We start from the raw sequence: 23,025 nt of genomic DNA, 5'->3' as shown, positions 1-23,025 counted from the left end.
ACGCAAATAAAACAAAAACTATGGTGTTCGAAGGAAAGAGTGAGAAAACACTATGCAATATTTTATTAAATCATGAGAGAATTGAACAAGTTGATAAGTTCGGATACCTTGGTAGAGTGAATGACGCCTGAAACAAAAGACCTTGGCTACTAATGGACCCAAGTGGGGAACCTTACATAAGGACTTCGTGAGGTTCTTCGTTTGGGGTGATTGCTAGAGAGATTGATCAGCAACCTGGGTCGGAGCAGTGTTGCGGAACGAACGTGTTATTTACTTAAATAGCACGAGAATTCTGGATCAATCTGAAAAATCTGTATCCCTTCCACACACTACTCCTTTCCCCTACCGAGTGAGTCACGCCTACCCCGAAAGGGAAATGGCTTAATGGTGTAATAATAATAATAATAATAATAATAATAATAATAATAATGTAATTTCGCAGGATTGATCATGTATTAATGAATTTAAAGAGTTTCTTTACCAAAATTCAGAAAAATTGTAGGAATTCCATGACTTTCGAATATACCAAAGGATTTTATAAAATTTGAATGGATTTCAAAGAATTTACTCTCAGGAAGTAGCAGATTTCAAAGATTTTTAGAGATTTTGAAATATTTGTTGCAATTTATTTGAATTAATTGGAAATTCATCCTAAATTCTTATTAATTTATGTCGAATTCCTTTAAATTCTTTAATATTTTCCTGAATCTTTTGAATTTACTCAATGCTACTCAAATGTATGGATTTTTCTTAATTTTTATTTCAATTCACCTTGAAGTCTTTTCAACTCACCTTGAATTCTTAGGAATATGAACAAATGTATTTGAATTTTTTTTTAATTGTCTAAACTCACTTCAAACTTACTGAATTAAATGATTTTTTTAAAATATTTTTGAATTGTATTTAATTCACTTGATTTTTTAAAATTGGCCATTCATTTTTATGAGTTTCTTCGAATTCTTCTCACTTCAATTTTCTCCGCAATTTTACTGAAATCAATACCTATTTTTAATTTTTTGCCAACTCATTTGCATTCCATTGAATTTAAGTTGAATAATTCAAACAATTATTGTTATGAAGTCTCGTGAATTTATCTTGAATTTTTCAAATTCACCTAGAATTCCTATAAATTTCATCGAATTATTTTGCATTCAAAAGAACATTAGTCAGATTATTGATGCACATTAGTCACTTTTAGTCACTTTTTAAAGTAAATTAAGCTGTGGCAGCCCTAAGAGTAATACATTAAAAATTTATCAATTTAAATTTGCTTTTATTCCATTTAGAAAAGATTCTATATTCATAATGTAACAAGGTTAGAAATTCAGTCTTTAAATATTAATGGTCAGGGAAAAGTTAGGAAACATCGAAAGTGAAATTTTGCGGCCACTCTGGGGAATAGAAATAATAGTATTAAAAACTTACTTTTGGTTCCATAAATCTCGAATATGTATAAGGATTTTATTTCCAATAAAGAGATTGTGTTCGAGCAAATGCTCAGCCATTACTTTTCCTTGATGCCATGGAACAGGTGCCCTTACATTTAAAACTGGATATTCAAGAGGCAGAGTTTCGATGAGCAAACGTTTTCTTTCGTTCGGATCTTGTAATATAAAGTCGACTATCGCACAACGTAGACTTTCTTTGTAATCTTTGATAATTTCTGGTTCTAATCCCGATGTTCTCGTGAGAAAACTAAAAATGAAAAAGTGGACAAATATTATTGTAAAGAATATGAAAATAATCTAAATGTACTAATAATGTTGGCCTTACTCAGCTCGCTTTCGTAATCGTCCAATAATTCTCTTTCGAGCCTCCCTGATATTAGAATAATCATAAGGTTCCAACTGTGAGTCATCTATACAACAATATCTTAAATAAAATAGTCTGCAGACATCCTCATCTCGAACTTTTCCCTCCTGCTCTCTTTTCACAATAGAATGCAATTCTTCCAATTGGTCTTCAATATCCCTGGGAACTTCAGCTTCCCTTTTTCGTAAAATCTAAAATATTTGGTTAATAGTAAGCAATAAATGGAATTTCCCTATAAAAAAGGATCTTACCTAAATTTCATAAACACGAAAAAAATAAATTTTCGTCATCCATTCACCTCTTCTTCAATAACTCTCGATTCTTCACTACTGCTTTTTTCTTTAAATTTTCTCCCAGTTTTTCTTTTTATCTTCGTGTGTGGTTTATCCTTTGCTAGTTCGTGCAAAGTTATTATATTATCCTGCTTGAGTTTAAGATTCTTTAATCTTTCTGCTGATTTTTGTTTAATTTCTTCTTGATGCTCTCTGATGCACTGAATAGGTGGAAATATTAGTTTTCCTTCTGAATCAAAAGGGTGCCATCGAACTGAAGATTCTCTTCTTCGAGTTAGACATTTCATGGAGTATTTGTAACTTGTTGGTGTAAAATTGTTGCCAATGCTTTCCATTGGTTTAACATAATTGTACCAATGCTTATAAGGAACTGATTTTGTCCAGGATTGATTTTGTAATAAAGTGGGAAGCTGAGCATATCGTAGTGCTTGTTCGACTTGATGAGAAGGAATTGAATCATCTTTCCCAGCAATTGGCATCCATGGAATTCTCTGGTTATTGATGCACTTTTTTTCCATTTTTCTATTTGAATTTAATTTAATAAAATATAATGAAAATCGACCCAAAACCTTTAACAGCAAATAATATATTCGGGTGTCTACTCAAATCCTGAAAAAAAATCCCTGACAATTCTAGGTTTTTTTCAGGTATCGCTAGCTTTTCCCGGGTACAATTTTTAGGAGTATGGCGGCATTGAAATATTTTCTATTTTTTTAAACAATAGACTCGGAATATTTATACAGTTTCGCGAGTTTATTACAAATAATGTTTTTTTTTTAATTTCTGGCGATTCAATTGATATATTTAATTTAGACAGCTTTGACAAATTATATTAAACGATATTCTTCAATACATTAGCACCATCCATTAATTAAATAATACTAAAAACGTTGATTGATCTTAAACATTGATCTTGAATTTGTCTCGAAAGTTCACAAATTCGAATATTAATTCAAACCAATTTTTATTTTTTATTCTTGTACTAAGAATTAAAAGCATATTTAGGGAAAATTAATATGGGAAATATATTAAATTAAATTTAAACCGTTTCAAACTCGTTACTTTACAAGTAAAAATATTTCAATTTCAACAAGATATATTAATTTACAATGAAATAGCTCAATTTTCAACAACAACAAATTTTCTACAAAAAACGACGGTTTCTCAAAAAAACATTTATGAATTCCTGAGTTTGGATTACTCCAAATAGTTGAATTTTTTAACTAAAAAACATCAATTTTCTACCAAGGAGATGAATTCTAAAATTATATGATTAATATTAAACTAGAATATATCAATTTTAAACCAAAAAAGATGAATTTTCAACAAAAGAGTTTAACTTTAAAACAAATATTTTTATTTTCAACCAAAAAAATACATTTTCAACTAAAATGATGAATATTAAAGTGGAATACTTGAGTTTTCAATAACAAAAATTAATTTTCAAACTAAGAGTTTCATTTTTAAGTAAAAAAAAAACAGTTTTTCAACCAAAATGTTAAATTTTTTACTACGAAAGATTAGTCTTCAACCAAAAAAGGAAGGGACGAAGTATTGTTATTCACAAAAACATCAACCAAAGTGATGAATTTTCAACTAAAATGATGAAACTTCAACTGGAATAGTTACGTTTCAGTTAAAAAACATTAATTTAAAAAAATGCAGAAAATAGCTTATTTTTTAGCCAAAGGGATGAACTTTAAAATAAAATGATGAATCTTCAAACAAAAAAAATTAAATTTTAATAATGTAATTAAATTTTAATTCCAAAGATGATCCAATCTGAATCAATCATGAACAAAAAATAGAATAAATGATTGTTCAGTTAAAAAAATTAATTTAAATCTAAGAAAAAAACACAAAATTTCAACAAAATAATTAAATACAGTAATATAAAGCTACCCTGACAATTCGAGTTTTCTCACGTTTTCTAGGTAACAAATATTTCTTCAAATTTTAACAATAGTTGTGGAGAGAAATTGATAAAGCTGATGATAAAATTTCTGTTTATAAACTAATACTTGACATTATGTTGATCGATAATTAAGAATGTATGAATGTTAGAATATAAAAAGACTAACCACGTGGAATTGTAACAGACAGTTATTATTTTTTATAAAGTTTCCCTTTATGAAAAGTCTTCATTTTTGTCTTTATTAGAGTATTGTTGAGATAGTCCAAATTTCACAGTTTATAAACGAATCATGTATAAATTAGAAAAATAACGTAAACATTGTGCGATAAACCTGTCAAAGTGAAGAGGGGTTAACTCAGGTTAACTTGATCATGTAGTTTTATCAGTAATTTCATCGTCAAGGCAACCATAGAGTCTCTCCAAACATTATCATTTAATTTAAATTTCTAACAGCGAAAATGGAAAATAATTAAATTCAAGTCTTAAATTGTCTGAATTGTTACGTTGCTATTTATGTAATTCGTAAATTTTTCAATGACCAGGTATTTGTTGAGATCGGAAAACCCCGGGAAATGCCAGTGAATTTATTTTTTGACCTCGAATTTCAAATAGCTTTGATTTCAAATTATATTTGAATTTTAAATTTAATTGTTGACTTTTTAGTTCCGAAATCATACCGTTTACAATGCGTAATGCTAAAATATTTTACTTTAAAAATTTTCCAGTTAGGGTCTTCATTTTCAAGCGTACATTTTCCATTAAAAGAATATTAAAATGTAATTTTAAAGGCTCAGAACGAAATGAGCAGGGTTGAAATTTTGTTTAAATCTGATATATTTCCTGCTGAGACTTTAATGCATGACTATTAATTTGCCAAACATTTTCCAATAACCACCCGTTTATGAAAAATGTAATTTAAAAAAAATGTTATGTATTTAAATTTTTCTTTATAAAATTCGCATGTAAAATTATATAATTATATCGTTTCTTTCATTTTTAACTTTTGAAAATTGAAATGAAGTAAATTTTGTTGATTATTGAGCGATTAAATTAAAATTGTCTTAATTGGAAATTTATCAGTTTTGAATGTTTTAATTTGAAATTCAGTTTCTATTACTTCAAATGCTAAAATTTTCAGCTATAAGAGTTCGAATATAATTATTCCAATGACATTGAACATTTTTTGCGAACCAGGATAGAACCGGGAATTCTGTTCCTCAATTTAAATGGCTACTCTGAATTATAAAATTTTGAATATTAAATATTCATGTAATATTAATCTTTCAAGCGCTTGAAATTTGAATATTTTAAAGAATGCCTCCAACTTATTTTTTGTATCTTTAAAAGTTCGATTTTGAAACTTTAAATTTCTATTGTTTGAATAATAATAGCTTCAAGTATGTAACTGTTTAATTTGTAAAGCTTGAACATTTTTATATACATTAAAAATAGAACTGTCCTAATATTAAGAAACTCAAAGTTTATATTCCGAGCTTTATCGATTACTCCATAAGCAGCTGGGATAATATAAAGGAAAATAAAAAGTAATAAGGAACGGAAGTGTAAATTAGAATTTCGCAGCATTTTTCACGCAAAAACGTAGAATCACGATTAATTTGATTAAAAGGCTAATTGAATGATAAAGTTTTTAATTGAATTGTGAAGACAAATTCAGTAAGTAGAAAAAAATAATAAAAATGCAAAAAAAATTATTTATCAAACTACTTGTCACTTAATTTTTTTTTTCTTGTGAGTAATAAGCTGTGGAAGCTAAACAAAAAGTCAATTATAGGTCTATGAAACTACTTATTTGAAATAATAAAATCTGTATTTTCAGTCCTTGTGATTGCTTTTATTTATTTAAAAAACAGGTCGTAAAAAATAGTCTCAAAGTCGTAATACTTTCCTTGAATAAAATTATCTTTTTTAATCATTAATATAAGACGGTCGATGGACCAGGGACATCTTTTGAGCAAAGGTAGCTGCTTTCGATAGGAAATTCTTCATTCTGTGGATTGAAATTTTTTCGAAACGAGTTACCTAAAAACAAAAAAGACTATTAGATATTAATCACGTCGATCCTAAATCGGTTTAGAAATGATTATGACCTTTGTTGCTCAATTGGGTGAATCCTTTGAGCAAAAATTCCTTATCTCGTGATTGTAGGATCAACATTTCTCGTAAAACTTGTACCATTTCTTTACTAGCTATAGCTTTCGCTCGAAGGTAATAAACTGACATACTGTAAAATAATATTCACATTAACAATTAAAGAAAACAGATTTGTATATTGTAATTAAAATTTAAAAAGCAGGGATCATTGGTAAACTATCACAACTTGATAGGGCGATAGGGGGCGTTAAAGAACTACGTCACACTGACAGGGGGTAACGGGATTTGAGGTGAATAACATTTGTTTGAAATCCTTTAAAAACGAAAATTAGTAATTTTATTCTCAAAGAAAAGTATCGAAATACAGACTCTACATTGTTTTCCCTATTTTCCTTTTTTCTCATTTTTAAAATAATTTCTCTTTTTCCCAGAAACTTCCCCTTTTTTCTCGTTTTTTTTTCGCTTAAATGCGAACTATTAAATTTTTCTATGAGAATTCATCTTTTTGGTTACAAATTCAACCACTTGGTTGAAAGTTGAACTACTTTGTCAAAAAGTCTTTTGTTGTTTGAAGATTTAACTATTTTGTTCAAAATTCTTTCTTTTTTGTTTGAGAATTAATTTTGTTAACTGAACATTTCTTTCACTATTCCATTTTTACATTCTCATCATTTATGATTGAGAAAGTATTAGGATTGTCGGAAATTTGACATCACACTTTTTCAACGGATCTCCACGTTTCGAGACCCCCTGAATCCGAAAATCAGGTTTTCACGATGGCGTCTGTCTGTCTGTCCGGCCGTCCGTCCGTAAACACGATAACTCTCGAAAAAATGAACGAATCAAATACATCTTTAGCACACTTTTTCTAGGTCCTAAAAGAAAGGACGAGATCGTTAACCAGCCATTTTTGATAAAAATTGAAAAAGTGAGCGCACTTTGATAATTTTTGAGACCACTTTTTTCTGAATTTGAAAATTCTATTCTATGTACGTAAAATAAAAAAAAATGTGTGGAAAAACGACGAAAGTTACGAGAAAAAAGATCCAACAAAACCTGTTTACAAATGTCTGTCTGAAATCGAGTGCGGAGCGCGAGTGTCACGATGAGAATGTGTACCTCAAAGCCTACAGAGATTTGAGAAACTTAATCTTTGACTATACTTAATTAAGTAGACAATTCAGAATATGAAGACGCATATAAATACTGCCATCTAAAAGAGATCCTTTTGATAAAGTTTTTCTCAAGCATTCCAAATGCAAAGAATAAATATCCGAGCGCGAAGTGCGAGATTCAACCGTCGCGAGCCCTAGGCGCGCTCAAACTTGTGAGCCGCGCGCGCAGCGTGCGACGAGAATGTGCCCGCGAAGCGGGCAGATTTTTAATGAAAAATTGATCATTTTAGTTAAATATTCAACTATCAAATTTTTCAATCAGAATTCATCTTCTTTTTTGGTAGAAAATTCAAGTACTTAGTTGAAATTTGAACTTCTTTGTTAAACATTCATTTTATTCATTGAAGATTTAAATGTTTTGATGAAAAATAGTTTTTTTTTAAATTACCTTTTTAACTGAAAAATGAATAATTACATTTTTGGTAGAAAATTTAAGTGTTTTAAATTAAGAATTGATGTATTTTCTTGTAAATTCGTATTTTTTGCAAAAAAATTAATCTTGTTAATTAAAGCTTAAACGAATGGGTTGAAATTTCAACTACTTTGTCAAAGATTTATTGGCTTTGAAATTTATGTATTATATAATAAAAAATTCATGTACTACGTTGCAAATTCGTCTTTTTGGTAAAAAACTAATTGTCTTGGTGAAAATATCAACTTCATATTATATTGTTTAAAAAAAATTAATTTTGTTGTTTTTTAAAAACTCATTTCTTTTGTTGAAAATGTGCCGTTTTTGGTTTCAAATTTATCTCTTTTGGTAGAAAATTCATCTTTCTTAGTTGAAACTTACCTTTTTTGTTGACAATGCAACTGTTTTTGGTTAATTTGATTGATAATTTATCTTTGTAAGTTGAAAATTCTATTATATGGATAAGATTTGAACTAAGTTGTTGAATATTTTAGTAATTTCTTGAAAATACAACTATTTTGTGACAGTAATCCTCTTCTTTTTTAATTAAACTGGTTAGTTGAAAATTCGTCTTTTTGAATAACAAATTCGTCCCTCTGGATTGAAAATTCGTCTTTTTTGGGTAGAGAAGTTCTTGGTTAAAAATTAATCTATGTTGTTGAAAATCGTGTTTTTTTGGTTAAAAATAGATCTTTTTTATTTTTGAATTCAACTGTTAGCTTAAAAATTTAATTCTATTATTTCGGTAGAAAGTTTGATTATTTGGTTGAAAATTAACTCTTTGGTTGAAACCTCATATTTTTGGTAGAAATTTGATCTTTTATCGTAACTTTTTGGTCAAAAAATTATCTGTCTTGATTAAGGATTCAATCATTTTTGTAAAATCATCTTTTTTGGTACAGAATTTCTTGGTTAAAAATTCATCTTTTTTATTTTTGAATTCAACGGTTTGCTTAAAAATTAAACTGTTTTGTTGAAAATTCGTCTTTTTGTATTACAAATTCTACCATTTTGGTAGAAACTTCCACTATTTGGTTGAAAATTAATTTTTTGGTTGAAAATTCGTATTTTTGGGTGAAAATTTCAACTTTTTATAGAGAATTTGCCTTCTTGGCTCGAAAATTCATATCTTTTAGTAGAAATTAAATTTTTTAGTAACTTTGTTGTCCAAAAATAATATGTTTTAAGTGAGGATTTAAGTATTTACTTAAAATCAACTTTTCTTGATGAAAAATTAATGGTTCAAAATTCAACATTGTTCTAAAAAAATTCGTCTTTTTAGCTTGAAGATTGAATTTTTTTAAATGCAACTGTTTGTGGTTGAAGATTATTCCCTTTTATTTGAAATTCGACTGTTTGGTTGAAAATTCACCTTTTTGGTTAAAAATTAAACTTTTCGTGTTTCAAAGACATCTCTTTTTCTAAAATATTCTATTTTGAGCACGAAAAATGAACTATTTCATTGGAAAATTCATCACTTGTGGTAGAAGATGATTCTTTTTAGGTTGAAAATTAAACTATTTTGCTGAAAATGCTATATATTTCGATTTGAAATTGGAAGCGTTTCATATTGAATTGAATATGGTACCTATACATTAATTTTATTGAAAATAATTTATTCCTCTCTTGTTCCCTATTTTCGTTGAAAATCACCCTATTTCTCTTGTTTTGAAAGAATTTTGGGCTGTGAAGTCTGTTAAAATATTATATTTGTATTTTTTGCGTCTTATTGTAGGCATTTGTCAAATGAAATTGAAAAGAAAGTGTTGACCCAAAAGGGTGTAAGGGAGGTATTTATATTTTTGACGGAACCCTTTGTGTTATCAAAGCTGGGAAAGGGTGGAAAAGTTATCAAAATAGCGTGACGTAATTTTTGAACGGGCCCATCCCGGTTATTTCAAAAAAAGGCAAGACTTGCTTAAAAGAGACAATAATACTAAAATTAATGTGCAGAATTCCTGCAAATAAAACCAAGAATCCAACCACCAAATTTGGAGAACCGCCATAAAATGTTCCTATTACGACTTGAAAAAAGATAAAATTTTTTCTAGAAAATAAAAGATTTTTTTTTGGACAAAAATAAAAAAAGAGGAAAGAAAAATTATGCTCAAATTTTTCTTGTCTTGATAGAAGTGCTGTCTGACTGTCGAAACGCTGATCATTATTTTCTACGAATGCTTTTTTATTGTGATTTGATAATAATAAAAATAAAAAAGATAAATGAAATAAAAAAGAGAAGGAAGGGGATTTGGTGGGTTGCCTTCTCCTTTTTTCCCTAAATGTCCAAATTTGGTAGTAGGATTCCTGGGTTTACTTTGAGGAATTCTGCACATTAACTTGATTATTGGACAGCAAATAAGATTTTAAACTTTATTTTATTCTCATGTAAATTCCTTCAAGTTTAAGACTAAAATTACCTCATAATTAATAGAAGAAAAATCGTCGATGCAGGATTGAACAGCTGATCACAAATCGTCCAAACCACACTGTTTCTCTTCACCAATAAAACCTCTTCAGCAATAACCTCCCAAGTAAAATTATGCGCTGTAAAAGGCCCACAATCTCCGGTTTCTTTATACACTATAACAAATCCCAAAACAATTAAAGCTCCAACCATTCCGAGAAGAGCTAGTGCCAAAAATAGAGTTTGAGTTTGAGCAGCTCTCCAAGGTTTCGAAGGCGGTTCACAAAACGTGAGAAGTCCAAATTTCTTTATATAAAAGGTCAGCATCATCTTAACAACAATGACAATCGACATCATCGGACTGAAGTAAAACGCCACCCAGAAGAGCGTTTGATTATAAATTAAGTGCATCGTGTTCCGCGCTATGTCGAACTTTGCAGAACCAATTCTTTTCCACAGTCTAGCCTGGAGTTGAGAACGTGTAATTTGAACTAAAAATGTCCCTACTATTGATATAATAAAATCGAGAAGGATCAGTCTATAAATATCTTGGGCCAGTTGTGTTTGCCAACAATCGAGATTTCCTCGAGTTAGCCAAAAACCCAAAAGGGTGCCAATCACGACGAGTGCCATTGTATACATTCTAATTACTGTCACGTGCAAAGCTGTCCGACCATTGCTATACTTTTCAAATCTCACCTAAAATTAGAAAAGATCGTTTTTAAAATTTATTTGATAAAATTTGGTATAAGATTCCAAAATCTGTGTCAGAATCAATCCAGAAGTTTTAAATCTCGTTGGATGCAAATCCGTTGAAAATTAATCAGAGTCACTCCGAGTCAATTCGAATCAATCAAAACCAAATTTTTAAACCGAATGAGTCCGAACTTGGATTGAAAATCCATTTTATATCAATGCGAATTTGGACTGATTCATACTGATTCGCATTGAGTCGAATTAATTTTTTATTGACTTGCATTGAACGAAATTGAAAACTTTTTTAGGACTGGTTCGGATTGATTCCGCTACAGAATTTGGAATAATTCGGATTTGTTCATAATTAATTCATATCCAGAACTTTCGCCACGGTATTCTATTTAATTTATCACAGGGCTCGGATCGTGCGTCTTTTTCAACTTCTTTGATAAAATACGACTTTTTGAAACTTTTTGAAGAAAAATACGACTAATCGAACTTTTTTCTCTAAACAATGCCTTAGAAATTCGAAACTAGAAAAAATTGAACCATTTCAATTGAAAACATTACAAATTGAATAATTTCTCATCAAAGCTTTTGCGCTCAGAAATGTTGAAATTAATAGCGTTTATAATTGAATAACTTCTAATTGCATGGGTTCCTAATAAAAGTTTTAATGTTTTTAAATTACAAGCCTCAAAAGTTGGACATGTTAAAGTCGAGAAAGTTCAAAATTGATTAATTTCAAATTAAATTACAGACTTCATACCCCTTTCTCCTATTTCTCTTTTTTCCAAAATTCATATTTTCCCTCCTTTTTTCAAAAAACTGCCTCTTCTACTTTTTTGCACTTAAATGCGAAAGTTCATTCTTTTTAGTTAAAAATTTAATTGTTTTGTCATTTTTTTATTCAGAAATTCGATTTTTTTTAATCGCCTTTTTGTTTAAAATATTCAGGCTTTTGGATTGAAAATACCTGTCTAATCGTAGAAAATTTGAAGTCAAACTATTTGGTTGTAAAAGCTGTTTCAGTACAAATTAAATTTGAAGGGGGGGGGGGGGGATTCAAGTATTTAGTTAAAAATTCACCTTTTTGTTTAAAAATGATCTATTTGTTAATAATTCAACATTTCAGGCTAATAATTCAACCGACTTCGAAAAATATCTTTTTTTAGCTTGAAAATTATACTATTTGGTCTAAAATGCAACTTTTTTGTTGAATATTCGTCTTTTAAGCAGAAATTCCGTCCTTACAGATTAAGAAATCATCTTTTATGGTGGAAAAGTGATCGTTTGGGTTGAAAATGCATCTCTTTTGGTTGAAAATTAACTTTTTTGTTAAAAAATCAACTGTATTATAAAAAATGAATCTTTTTGTCTTAAAAATGCAACTATTTTGTTAAAAATTCGTTTCTTTTAATCGAAAGTTCTAATATTTCGTTGACATTTTTTTCTAATTCAGCTATTTTTGTTGAAAATTCATCTTTTTTAGGTAAAAATGATCTTTTATGTTGAAAATTCAACTTTCTTTAACAAAATTGGCCTTTTTCGCTTGAATATTCATATTTCCTGGTCAAAAACGATCTATTTGCTGAAAATTTTATTTTTCGGGCTTCAGCATTCAACTGAATTCTAACAATATTTTTTTTTTCGTTGCTGGAAAATTACACTATTAGCTTGAAAATTCAACTGTTTTCTTGAAAATTCACTTTTTTGATAGAAAACTCGTTCCTATAGAATGAAAATTCATCTTTCTTGGTTGAAAATTTACTTTTCTAGTTAAAAATCAACTATATTCTAAAGACTTAGTCTTCTTGCCTTAAAAATTAAACTATTAGGTTAAAAATTCAACCATTTAAATAAAATTTTTTCTCTTTTTATTGAAAGTTCAACTATTTGGTTGTAAATGCAACTATTTGTTCGATTTTTTTTAAAATTTAATTAATTAAAAATTCATATTTCTTCGTTAATAATATTCTCCTATGTTAAAAATAGAATTGTGATTAAAAAAATTCATCTTTGTGGCTTGAACATTCAACTATTTGGTTCAAGTTTGTTATTTTGTTTTTAATTCGACCATTTGAATGAAAATTAATCTTTCGGATTTGAAAGTCAACTGTTTTATAAACCAATTGACATTTTAACCTGAAGACTGAAATCTGTTGTTAAATATTCATCTTTGGGTTGAAAATTCGTCTTTTTTAATTGCAAATCCAACTATTTCGTCGAAAATACAATGTGTGTCGACTTGAAATCTTAGAAATTTCAAATCTTTCATGCTGAAATTAATATTTCATCTATAATAATTTTATTTAAAAGAACTTTAAAGAAGAACTTTAAAGTTTATTTTGATTGTGCAATGAATATTTAAAAATCAATACGAATGATATAATCCATATTCATAAACAAAAAAGTTATTATTTCATTAATTCAGAATCTGATACTGCTCTCTTCATATTATTTTTACAAATTTAATGTGATATTTTTGTGGAATTTTTCTTGAAATTCCAGTGCGACTTTTTTGCCATTTCATGCGACTAATGCGGCTTTTTTTAGCCTTCTAGTTGATCCGAGCACTGTATCACAATTTTTAAACAATTCAACTTACGAGCCAAGAAATAAGGGACGGAAAAACATTCATGATTCCGGTGACGATTAATGGTACCATTAAAACAGACCAAACATTCGTGACGTCTGCTTGATGCTGATTTAGTAAAAGCCATAATAACCCTCCGGTTGCAACCATCATTGCGAGAACGAAAATCGTCATGAGAATCTGAATAGCAAACGTAAAAAATTTCATGAGACAAGATGAATCAAGGTCGCTCTCTCCTTCCCCAAGAAGTTCTTTCAGTTCTCGGTAGATAGATGCAGAACACAATTTTGCAGCCTTGCAGGATGAAATTCCAAAATCCCATCCACAAAAAATTTTCGTGGCGTATTGATTGTAAACGCCTCCTGATGTTTCGATGAAACACTTTCTGTAGGAACGAGCCACCCTTAAAAGAAATAAATTAGTTAAAAATCAGGAAAAAACAATAAAAAAGAATAAACACTATTTTATCTCACTTGCAACAAAGGAGGACAAAAGTGAATAAATAACAGAAACTTAAAGTCATAAAATAGGCGGACGGAATATCATAGACATTGGAGGGAATCATTTCCACACTTTTGTTCGAATAAAATCCGTAATACATCGTAGAATTCGTCAGAAATCCCTAAAAATAAAATGTTGAGTTACCCTGCATAATTAAAGAATTTTAATTTTATTTTCAGAAATTGTTACTCACATTTCCAAGTAACAGATCCTCGAATCGAAACGAATTTTCTAAACTTGTGCTAATTAATGACTGTGGTATAATTATAAAAAATATGCTAGAAAAGAGAAAGTTAGTTTAAAGATTTAACTTCTGTATCGATATTAATTTATAGGGAATATATGCAGATTAATTTACCTTAGTAGACAACTAATTGTATTAACTATAAACAGCCATCGCAGGAACTTAAAATATGTCGCGATTCCACTTCCAAAGTGACCTTCTATCGACTTTATTGCGTGGTACCAAAGCTCCATTGTCGAAGATACTTCGTGCAGCGTGGTGTTGAACTGGAAAAAAACCACAAATTAAAAACATATATATTTTTTTTTAACTTTAAAACCATTTTGTGTTGATTATGATTGTCTGCCATCCCACTAATATATCAAGATGAACATTACAATAATCATTGAGGCTCTTTTTAGAAAAAGATGATTTTAGTATTTAATTAATATGGAACGCAAATATTTTACTAAAAATATTTGGTCATGGTTGCTTACATTTTTGTTTACTACATTTTTTATTTTTTATGAGAAAATCTGACCTTTTGGCCTAATTTTGAAATGCTAAAATTCCCTTAAAATATGTAATAAATACTACTTAATATTCTGTTTTCTTTGTTTTTTTTTACTAAATATGGTTCTTAGCTATTCCACGAACATTTGAAGATAAAAATTAATATAATCAATAGGGTCATTTAAAAAAATTTTGATTCATGGATGTAACTGTTTCGAAATGAAGAACAGTTTTTAAAGTATGTTATATTTCGTATGTCACTTGAAACTGAATGGGGGAGTATACCACCTACCAGAGTGCGCGATCTGTTCGGATCCGAGTCCTGAGAAAATTCCAATTTAATGTATAAAAAATAGCTGTTTTATACTAATTATTCATCAAAGTTTATAGATTATTCGTAGTTCTGAATTTTACAAACATTATTTTTTAATGAAATAACGTTTCAAAGTACATTTTTTTCAAAAGTTTTCTATTTTCTTGTAGCGAAAACTAAAAATAACCATATTTTAAAATTAAAAAACCAGCGCTTTTGGAGAAAATTCGTCTCCTCTTTTTTTACTTCAACTGTTTTTGATTAAAATGTTAAAATTTAAAATATTTTTTGGTTGAAATATTAACTGTTACATTTTTCGTTGCTTGTTGAAGATTCATATCTTTCGTTGAAAATGAACCATTTTGATGAAAATCTTGTTTTTTTAAATTGGTTAACTGAAAATTTAACTTGTCCGTTTTTGGTTAAGAATTCGCGTCTTGTAGTTAAAAAATGTGAACCATTTGGATGAAAATTCATGTTTTTTATTGAAAATTCGTCTCTTTTAGTTTAAAGTTAATCTTAATGCTTAAAAATTAATTATTCTCGTTGAAAAATCATTTTCGGTTAAAAAATTATCTAATTTTCTAAAAATTCGTTTTTCTTTTCTTAAAAATTGATCGTTTTAATTACAAGTTCACCCATGTTTTTAAAAATGTACTTTTTTTTAGAAAATTTTACTTCCTGTTAGAAAATTCATTTATTTTTTATAAAAATTAATTTTTTTGGTTAAAATTTTGACTATTTACTTTGTTAAAAATATTGTTTGTTAAAAATTAATTTTTTATTTGAAAACTCGACTTTTTTATATAAAATTCATTTTCTTGTTTTAAAATTCATTGTTTTTGGCTAAAAATTTTTGGTTCAAAGTTATACTACTTTGTTCAAAAGTAATTTTTTTGATTGAAAATTAACTTTTTTAACAGGAAATTTGATTTTTCCATGTTTGGTTGAAAATGTTTTCTTTTCTAGTTAAAAATTCACTTCTTTTGTTGTAAATCGTATATATTGTAATTCAATTTTTTTATCTAAAAATTTCACTATTCCATTTTTGCTTGAAGATTAATTTTTTTAGTTCAAAATTTAACAATTTTGTTGACAATTCGTTAACATTTAGTAGAAAATTTACCTTTTTCAGTTCGAGCTTCAAATATTTATTTGAAAATTTATGTATTTTATTGAAAATTCGTTTGTCTAGTGGAAACTTAATCTTCTTATTTGAAAACTCATAATTTTTGTTGAAAATTCATCTATTTCATTTTTGGTTAAAAATTGAACTATGCCATTTTTGACACAAAATTTATATTTATTAGTTGAAAATTCTACTATTTGGTAAGAAAAAGGAGAATGTTATCAAGACACATACTTTGAATTTTTCAGTTGACAATAATGTTATTTTTGTAAAATTCTGAACTACGCAAGGAAAAGTGAGCAGTAATACAAATATTAAATTTTTTTCTTCAAACTGGTGATTGGTGTGAATCACGGTAAAATTGTGTGCAACCATAAAGAAAATTTGTTTGTTTTAAGAAACAAGTTTGTAATTCGAATTAATTAAATCTATTATCAAAATTTAACATATTTTTGGCAGTGCGATAATATGAAATTGAATATCCCTGCCCTCCTGCATTAGTTTAAATAATGACACAATTTAAAGAACATTCTTGACAACTTTCTACATTTTAAATTAATAAATACAATAATGCACTTTTTTCAAAAAAGGACCCGATCGGTTTTTTTCATTCTTGACTTAAAATATTTATGGGATAGCAGTGAGGTATAAGCAATAAAAAAATTCAGAAAAAAAATTAGGTAAAATTTACCGTGTATTTTAGGCGTGATTTTAGATAAATATATTAAATAAACAAAAAATCTTTGAACAAAATTGTAGGCATCATTTTTTAACACATCTTTATAGGGGAGTTTTTGCGTTTCATATTAATTAAATTCGAAGATCATAAATATAATCAAGAAGAAAATACCGCTTGTATGTAACTTTCTTTTTAATATTTACTATAAAGTATATTGATTTTTTTTATCAATTATTGAATAAGTCACAGATAATTTGAAGATTGTAAAATATTTTTACCTTCTTTAGACCCATACTGGTTCTATATTTGAGACGTTTCCAATATCCGACTGTCCGTATCTTTGACTTTTGACTAGCACTGTGAGACAATTTAGCTTTTACAGACCTCTTCACAGTCAAACATTGTGGCATGTCTCGTAAAATTTTTGTTCTAAGCAACTCATAATGCTCGCTATTTTGCATAAGCACGTCATTTTTTTCGATGTGATTTGCTATCACGGCTGCATGATCTTCCAAAGGCAAATTTGACGTTCTCGGCATTCTTAAAGTTGCATTGGGAAGCATTGGCGAAATATCAGAAGATTCTTCGCTGATTTTATCCGATAATGTTACTGCAATTCCATACAATTTGAGTTAAAAAATATTAATTAAAATTTGCTTATCACAGAAATAGCCCTTCTATACACGTTAAATACATTTAAATTTCTCAAAGAGAATATATAGTTATCTAATTCCAAAAATGTTTTGTTTCGTTCATTATAGTTTAGCAGGGATCAGTCCGTCCCGTCTTCTCACCTTAAATTGGAAAAATCCCGTAAGACACATAGCATCGAGAATTTTGACCTACTTTTCCCCTTTTCCTCCCTTTTATAAGTTTTCGATTCATTTAAAAAGAATCATAAACATAGATTTCAAAAATTAGAAAATAATCAGCTTCGAACGAGATTTTTTTTTTGATGATACAAATTTCAAATCCTTCCTGAACACTTTATTTGCTAATTTTATGGATTTCAAGGACATCGCCAACAGCGAAGAAATCGCTAACAACTTAATCAAAAAACTAAACCCGATAGATAAATTAATAAAGTCTTCAAAATGAATGTCATGTAGGTACTAATAGAAAATTCAAATTTACATCCTTTAAATTTCTAATATTTCAAGTAACAACATTGCATTTTTAATAAAATAGATTTTTTTTAACCAAATGCTTAAATTTTCAGCCAAAAAAAAAAATGAATTTTGAACCAAGAAGATTAATTTTCTACTAAACTAGACTCTACTGCTTTTAACCAAATAATTGAATTTTTAACCAAACAAGAAGAATTCTCAACGAAAAATGTGATGGCTGATACTTCTATCTAACATTAATTTTTTTTTAAACAGTTAAATTCATTAAAAAAGCCAATTACAAAAATCGAATTCTTAACCAAAAAGATGAATTTTCAACCAAAAAGATTAATTTTATCCCAAAAAGACGAATTTTTGACAAAATAGTTTTAGTTTCAACTGAATAGATGAATTTTGAAACAATATAATGAATTTTAAATTAGAAATGGTGTGAATTCATCCAGAGCCGAATTTTCAATAAAATGCTTGAAATCTAACCCAAAATACTTTTAAATTTCAAACAAAATAATTGCAATTTTAATCAAAAAAGATAAGATTTTTACCAAAAGCAATAAATTTTCGAAACAAACAAACGAATTTTCAATACAATTCTTCTATTTTCAAACAAAAAAGATTTTTCAGTCAACAAAAAAATGCAGGAAAATTATAATTTAAAGGGGAAAAAATTTATAATACAAACAAAAAATTTGAAACAACTATTTTTGAAAATTCTTTATTTATTTGCTTTAGGTTATTTAAATAGAATTTTCCTTAGCTTCTCCAGAAAGGTTAAGATTTTTGAAGATTTCAAATATGTTAAAAAAGTCTCTTGAAAATTTCTAAGAATCTTTTATTTTACAGAAATTTACAAAGTTTTAGAAAAAATTAAATCGATTAAAAATATATTAAGATTTTTTAAGCATGGAAAAAATGTTAAAATATTTGATAGATTTTCAGAAATCTTTCAAAGTTTGAAAATATTCTTAATCTATTCAAAACTTGAAAAATTCCTCCATATCTTTTAAACTGACTCGAATTATTCCTAACATCAGCTTAAAATCTTCCATATTTTTTTTTAGCATTTTTGACATCTGTTGTTGTTATGTTTCAAAATCTTTTGAAATTTTTGTATCGCTTCAAAAATTCTAAATATCTTTAAAAATTATTCGATTTTTTTCTGAAATTTTATGATCTTGCCAGATTGAAAAATTTTGCTTTGCTGAATTATTTTCCGAAATTTGTGGAAAACATTTAAAATGTTTAAAAATATTTTCTGGAAATTATTTTTTTTTTAATTTTAAATCACCAATCAGGTAATCAAGAACGAGTGCGACTTTTTCCAGAATTTCGTTCCAGAATTTTCTTAGATAGGGTAGAAATGAAATCCCCTTTTTATCTAAAATTTTATCTAAAAATACCTGCTACAGTTTTTAAAATAACTAAACATAAAAATATGATTTAATTATATTTTATAACTCGGTTTGTCATATTTTGCAGGATTAAATAAATAAGATAATAATCTAATAATTATAATAATTTTACCAATTCTTCTGGACGGCAAGTGACGGGTATGACGAGCAAAAATTCTTTGTTGTATAGTCAGGTTTTCAAAATTTATATTTTTTCCTGTGTCTGTGGATGAAGCTTGATCCTGGGCTATAAATAAAAATGTTGTTAGCGAAGAATCGCTGTTCGTGTTTTTGACCTTCATGTTCATGAATTTAAATATTTTTATATAATCAGGCCTTGGACTCACTTCAAAGATCAAAAATGAAAATAGTGTATATAGTGTTTAAATAGCGTTGTAAAATTGCTCAAGTATTAAACTTATGTTTAGTCCGAATTCAAAAGTGTATAGTCAGAAATCAAAAAGTCAGCAATGTAAAATTGACTTTCTTTATAGCAAAAGTTGCAGTTTTTCAATATAATAATTTAAAAGTGTTAAATATTTAGTTCAATATTGATTTAAAATGTTATTCTTCATCATATAGATCATCAAATTTTCCCTCGGTTTTCTTTAATTTATAATTAAATTAATTTTTTTATAATTTAATAAATAATTTAGTTCAATTAATTCAACTCAATAATTTAATTAATTGAATCTAATGAGGAAATCGAACTATTTTTGGTTCAAAGTAAATTTTTTTCGGTCGAAAATTGAATTTTTTGTTGAAAATTTAACAATTTTATTAAAAAGTCATACTCTTGGTTGAAAATTCTGATTTTTCGCTGGAAACTTTCTTTCTTGACTAACACGATTTTTTTATTTAATCTATTTTTTTCAACATTTGTCTTTTTGGTTTCAAATATCGTCTCTTTCGGTAAAACTGTCACATTTTCTGATAAAAATGCAACTGTCTGGTTAAAAATTAATCTGTTTTAGATGAAAATTAACTTTGATTGTTGAACAAGAAACTGAATCTCTAAAAAAGGCAATTAAATCCGAATTCAAGAGAACGATTTCAAGATCTATCTCACAGTAGTATAAAAAAGACGGAGAAAGAAGGAAATGAGAGTGAGGATTTCTTGGTTGTCTCTTTCCTAATTCTCTCCCTCTTTTTCCCTTTGTTATTTATTTGTCTCTAATGAGCCGATTACAATGTTTTTTGTAAACATATTTTAATGTCCTATGCAATTATTTTCGCATAAACTGAACTTTATGAATATGTTTTTTCAAAGCAACTGATTTTTGGATTCACAATATGTTTCAGCCTTTTTGTTCAAAAATAATGTTTTGCACAGATTTACTTGTTAATATTGTGTCTCTAATTTTCTTCTTAAAAAATTAAATTTTTCGTAGAAAATTCAACTGTTTTCTTGAAAAGTAATTGTTTAGTTAAAAGTTCATCTTTTTTAATAACTTTTTTACCCAAAAATATTCTGTTTTGATTAAGGATTCATTTTTTGTTGAAAAGTTCTTGGTTAAAAATTAATTTATTTTGTTAATAATTCGTGTTTTTTTAATTAATGTTTTTTGTTTTAGAATTCGAGTGGTTGAAAACTGGTAAAAAATTCTACAATTTGATAGAAAATTGAAGTATTTGATTGAAAATTCGTCATTTTTAGTAGAAAATTAATTTTTATGGTCAAAAATGCAACTGCTTGATTTAAGTTTAAATTTAAACCCATCTTATGAATTAAGATTTATAATTTTATTTGACAATTGTTTTTTTTTGGTTCAAAAATTAACTTTTTGAACTGAAAATTTAACTATTTTGTTGAAAATTTAACTAATTGGTTGAAAATCAGTTTTTTCGTTTTCTTTTCTTGGCTTGAAAATTGAACAATTCGATACAAAATTAAACTATGCTGCAAAAATACGTTTTTTAATTGAAAACTAATTATCTCAAATAAAAACTTAGCTACTTCATTTCTGGTTAAAAATTGAGCCTTGTTAGATTAAAAATTCAACAATTTTTTTTAAAAAAAGAGACGAAAAAAATATAAGCTAAAAATTAATAAAATAACATGTCGACTAACATCGCATTCGCTGCTTAAACTGTTTAGTTAAAAATGTATGTAAGTTGTTGAAAATTGGTCTTTTTAGGTAGAAAATTGGTCATTTTAGGTAGAAAATTTATCTTCAAGTTTGAAAATTCCACAACTTGGTTAAAAATGTATACATTTTGTTGAAAATTGTCTGTTTTGTAAATATTGTGTTGTTGTTAAAAATGCAACTACTTGGTCTAAAATTATTCTGGTTTATTTGAGGATGCAAGTTTTTGTTTAGGAAAATAATCTTTAGTTTGTAAATTCGAAATGAATTCGAAATAATGAATAAATGAATAATTCAAAATTCGGTTTGAAATTCGTTTTTATTGACTTTCTTAAAATGAAAATTTAACAACTTCATTTTGGATTAAAAAGTGATGTTTTTTGTTCAAAAATTCAACAGATAGCTTTTGTATTTCGAGGAATTTTCATCTTCTTTTGTAGAAAATTAATCTTCTTGATTAAAAATCCAACTATTTGGTTAAAAATGTATGTATTTTCTTGAAAATTTGTCTTTTCTGGTAGAAAATAATTTTTTTTTGTTTTGAAAATTCTTTCTTTTTGTTTTAATAGAACTGGTTTTAATTAAAAATGATGCACGGTCCCTAATCAGCGATTGAGGCCATTTTCCGGTATGTTGTGATTATCTTAAATTGTGAGTAAATATGTCTTTTAGAGGAACTTTTCTCGAAATAGTAGCAAAATAGTGTCATCGCTCGAATAAATTGTTAATTAGTGTCAAAAGTGTAGTAAGCCTGAGGCCTGTGCAATAAAAGAAATTCTGAGGTATGCGCATTAGGGAATTAATTAGTTTCTTCAATAAGTATTACCAATTGATGAAAAATTACTCAATCAAATACTTGCCTGAATTCATTTCAATATGTTCAGCCTCCTCTTCTTCATTAAAATCAGATCTGTTGTATTTGCTCATTTTATGGAATTTAATTTTAAAGCACTATCAAAAAAGTCAATTGTAGTGCACTATCTCTTCAACGTAAACAAATAATCTATTCTGTCAGAATTGATACTGGATCAATTTTCAGAACTGAATGAGTATGTGGTTAAACTTTTTATTTATCAGATCTTTCCAGCTTATCATAGCGCTTAGAAATTATCGGACTATTTATTTTTTTATTTAATAGGTACTTCGTTAGTTTATTGCACACATGTATTGCAGAACGACCTTGTCAATTCCAATTTTTTTATCAGACTATTTTCGATTTCTTGATCACTCTGGATCATTACTTTGGAACTTCGTTGGAAAATTGATGTCTCAATCGGTAAAGCAAGGAATTTCTTTACTGGCGATTGATACAAATATAGATCCTATTTCAGGATTTTAAAAATAAAATATTGGTATTTTAAAATATTTTGCGGCTAAACCGAAAGTTTATAATTAATTTCGTATTTTTGTAATAAATAATTTTTTATAAATCTACTGTGGTCGTTTTAGTCGAGGAAAAAATTCCCTCTCATTTCCAGGATTTTTCAAATTTAGAAACAAAATTTCCCGGTCATTTTAATTAATAGATTCGAACTCTTGAAACTAACCATTTTTTGATTTCAAGTTATAAAAACTGAACTGCAAATTAAATCACTCAAGATCGAACTCTTTTGAATTTTAAACTTTTTAAATTAAAGCTTTAAAAGTTTG

General features: G+C 27.6%; 2 protein-coding genes across 2 annotated transcripts in view; both read right to left on the bottom strand.

The window, feature by feature from the left end:
• LOC117170971 (dynein heavy chain 3, axonemal) overlaps nt 1-2,623 on the bottom strand; it is a 20,617-nt gene extending 17,994 nt beyond the window's left edge. Inside the window, exons 1-3 of the mRNA XM_033358014.1 lie at nt 2,111-2,623; nt 1,774-2,003; nt 1,426-1,695 (exon numbers count right to left, since the gene is read on the bottom strand). Of these exons, the coding sequence (XP_033213905.1) occupies nt 1,426-1,695; nt 1,774-2,003; nt 2,111-2,623 (1,013 nt within the window). The remainder of the gene's footprint in view (nt 1-1,425; nt 1,696-1,773; nt 2,004-2,110) is intronic.
• Nucleotides 2,624-5,852: 3,229 nt separating this feature from the next.
• Nucleotides 5,853-22,587, bottom strand: LOC117172076 (transmembrane channel-like protein 3). The gene is made up of 10 exons (XM_033359831.1): nt 22,236-22,587; nt 19,422-19,535; nt 17,052-17,383; nt 14,275-14,426; nt 14,110-14,194; nt 13,889-14,037; nt 13,428-13,818; nt 10,137-10,822; nt 6,129-6,262; nt 5,853-6,060 (listed from the first exon to the last, which is right to left on the bottom strand). The coding sequence occupies exons 1-10, from the start codon at nt 22,300-22,302 to the stop codon at nt 5,954-5,956; spliced, it is 2,217 nt and encodes a 738-aa protein (XP_033215722.1). The 5' UTR covers nt 22,303-22,587; the 3' UTR covers nt 5,853-5,953.
• Nucleotides 22,588-23,025: the final 438 nt, after the last annotated feature.

This window comes from Belonocnema kinseyi, chromosome 4 (assembly GCF_010883055.1).
Source record: "Belonocnema kinseyi isolate 2016_QV_RU_SX_M_011 chromosome 4, B_treatae_v1, whole genome shotgun sequence".
Taxonomy (NCBI): Eukaryota; Metazoa; Arthropoda; class Insecta; order Hymenoptera; family Cynipidae; genus Belonocnema; species Belonocnema kinseyi.
This window is presented reverse-complemented; position numbering and strand designations above follow the sequence as displayed.

Excerpts from the sequence above, each read along its gene's own strand:
- LOC117172076 (XM_033359831.1), bottom strand. The coding sequence starts at position 22,302 with ATGAGCAAATACAACAGATCTGATTTTAATGAAGAAGAGGAGGCTGAA. Across the intron at positions 17,384-19,421 it reads CTTGCCGTCCAGAAGAATTG|TAACATTATCGGATAAAATC; the intron begins GTAAAATTATTA and ends ATGGAATTGCAG. Across the intron at positions 14,038-14,109 it reads AGGATCTGTTACTTGGAAAT|GGATTTCTGACGAATTCTAC; the intron begins GTGAGTAACAAT and ends TTTTATTTTTAG.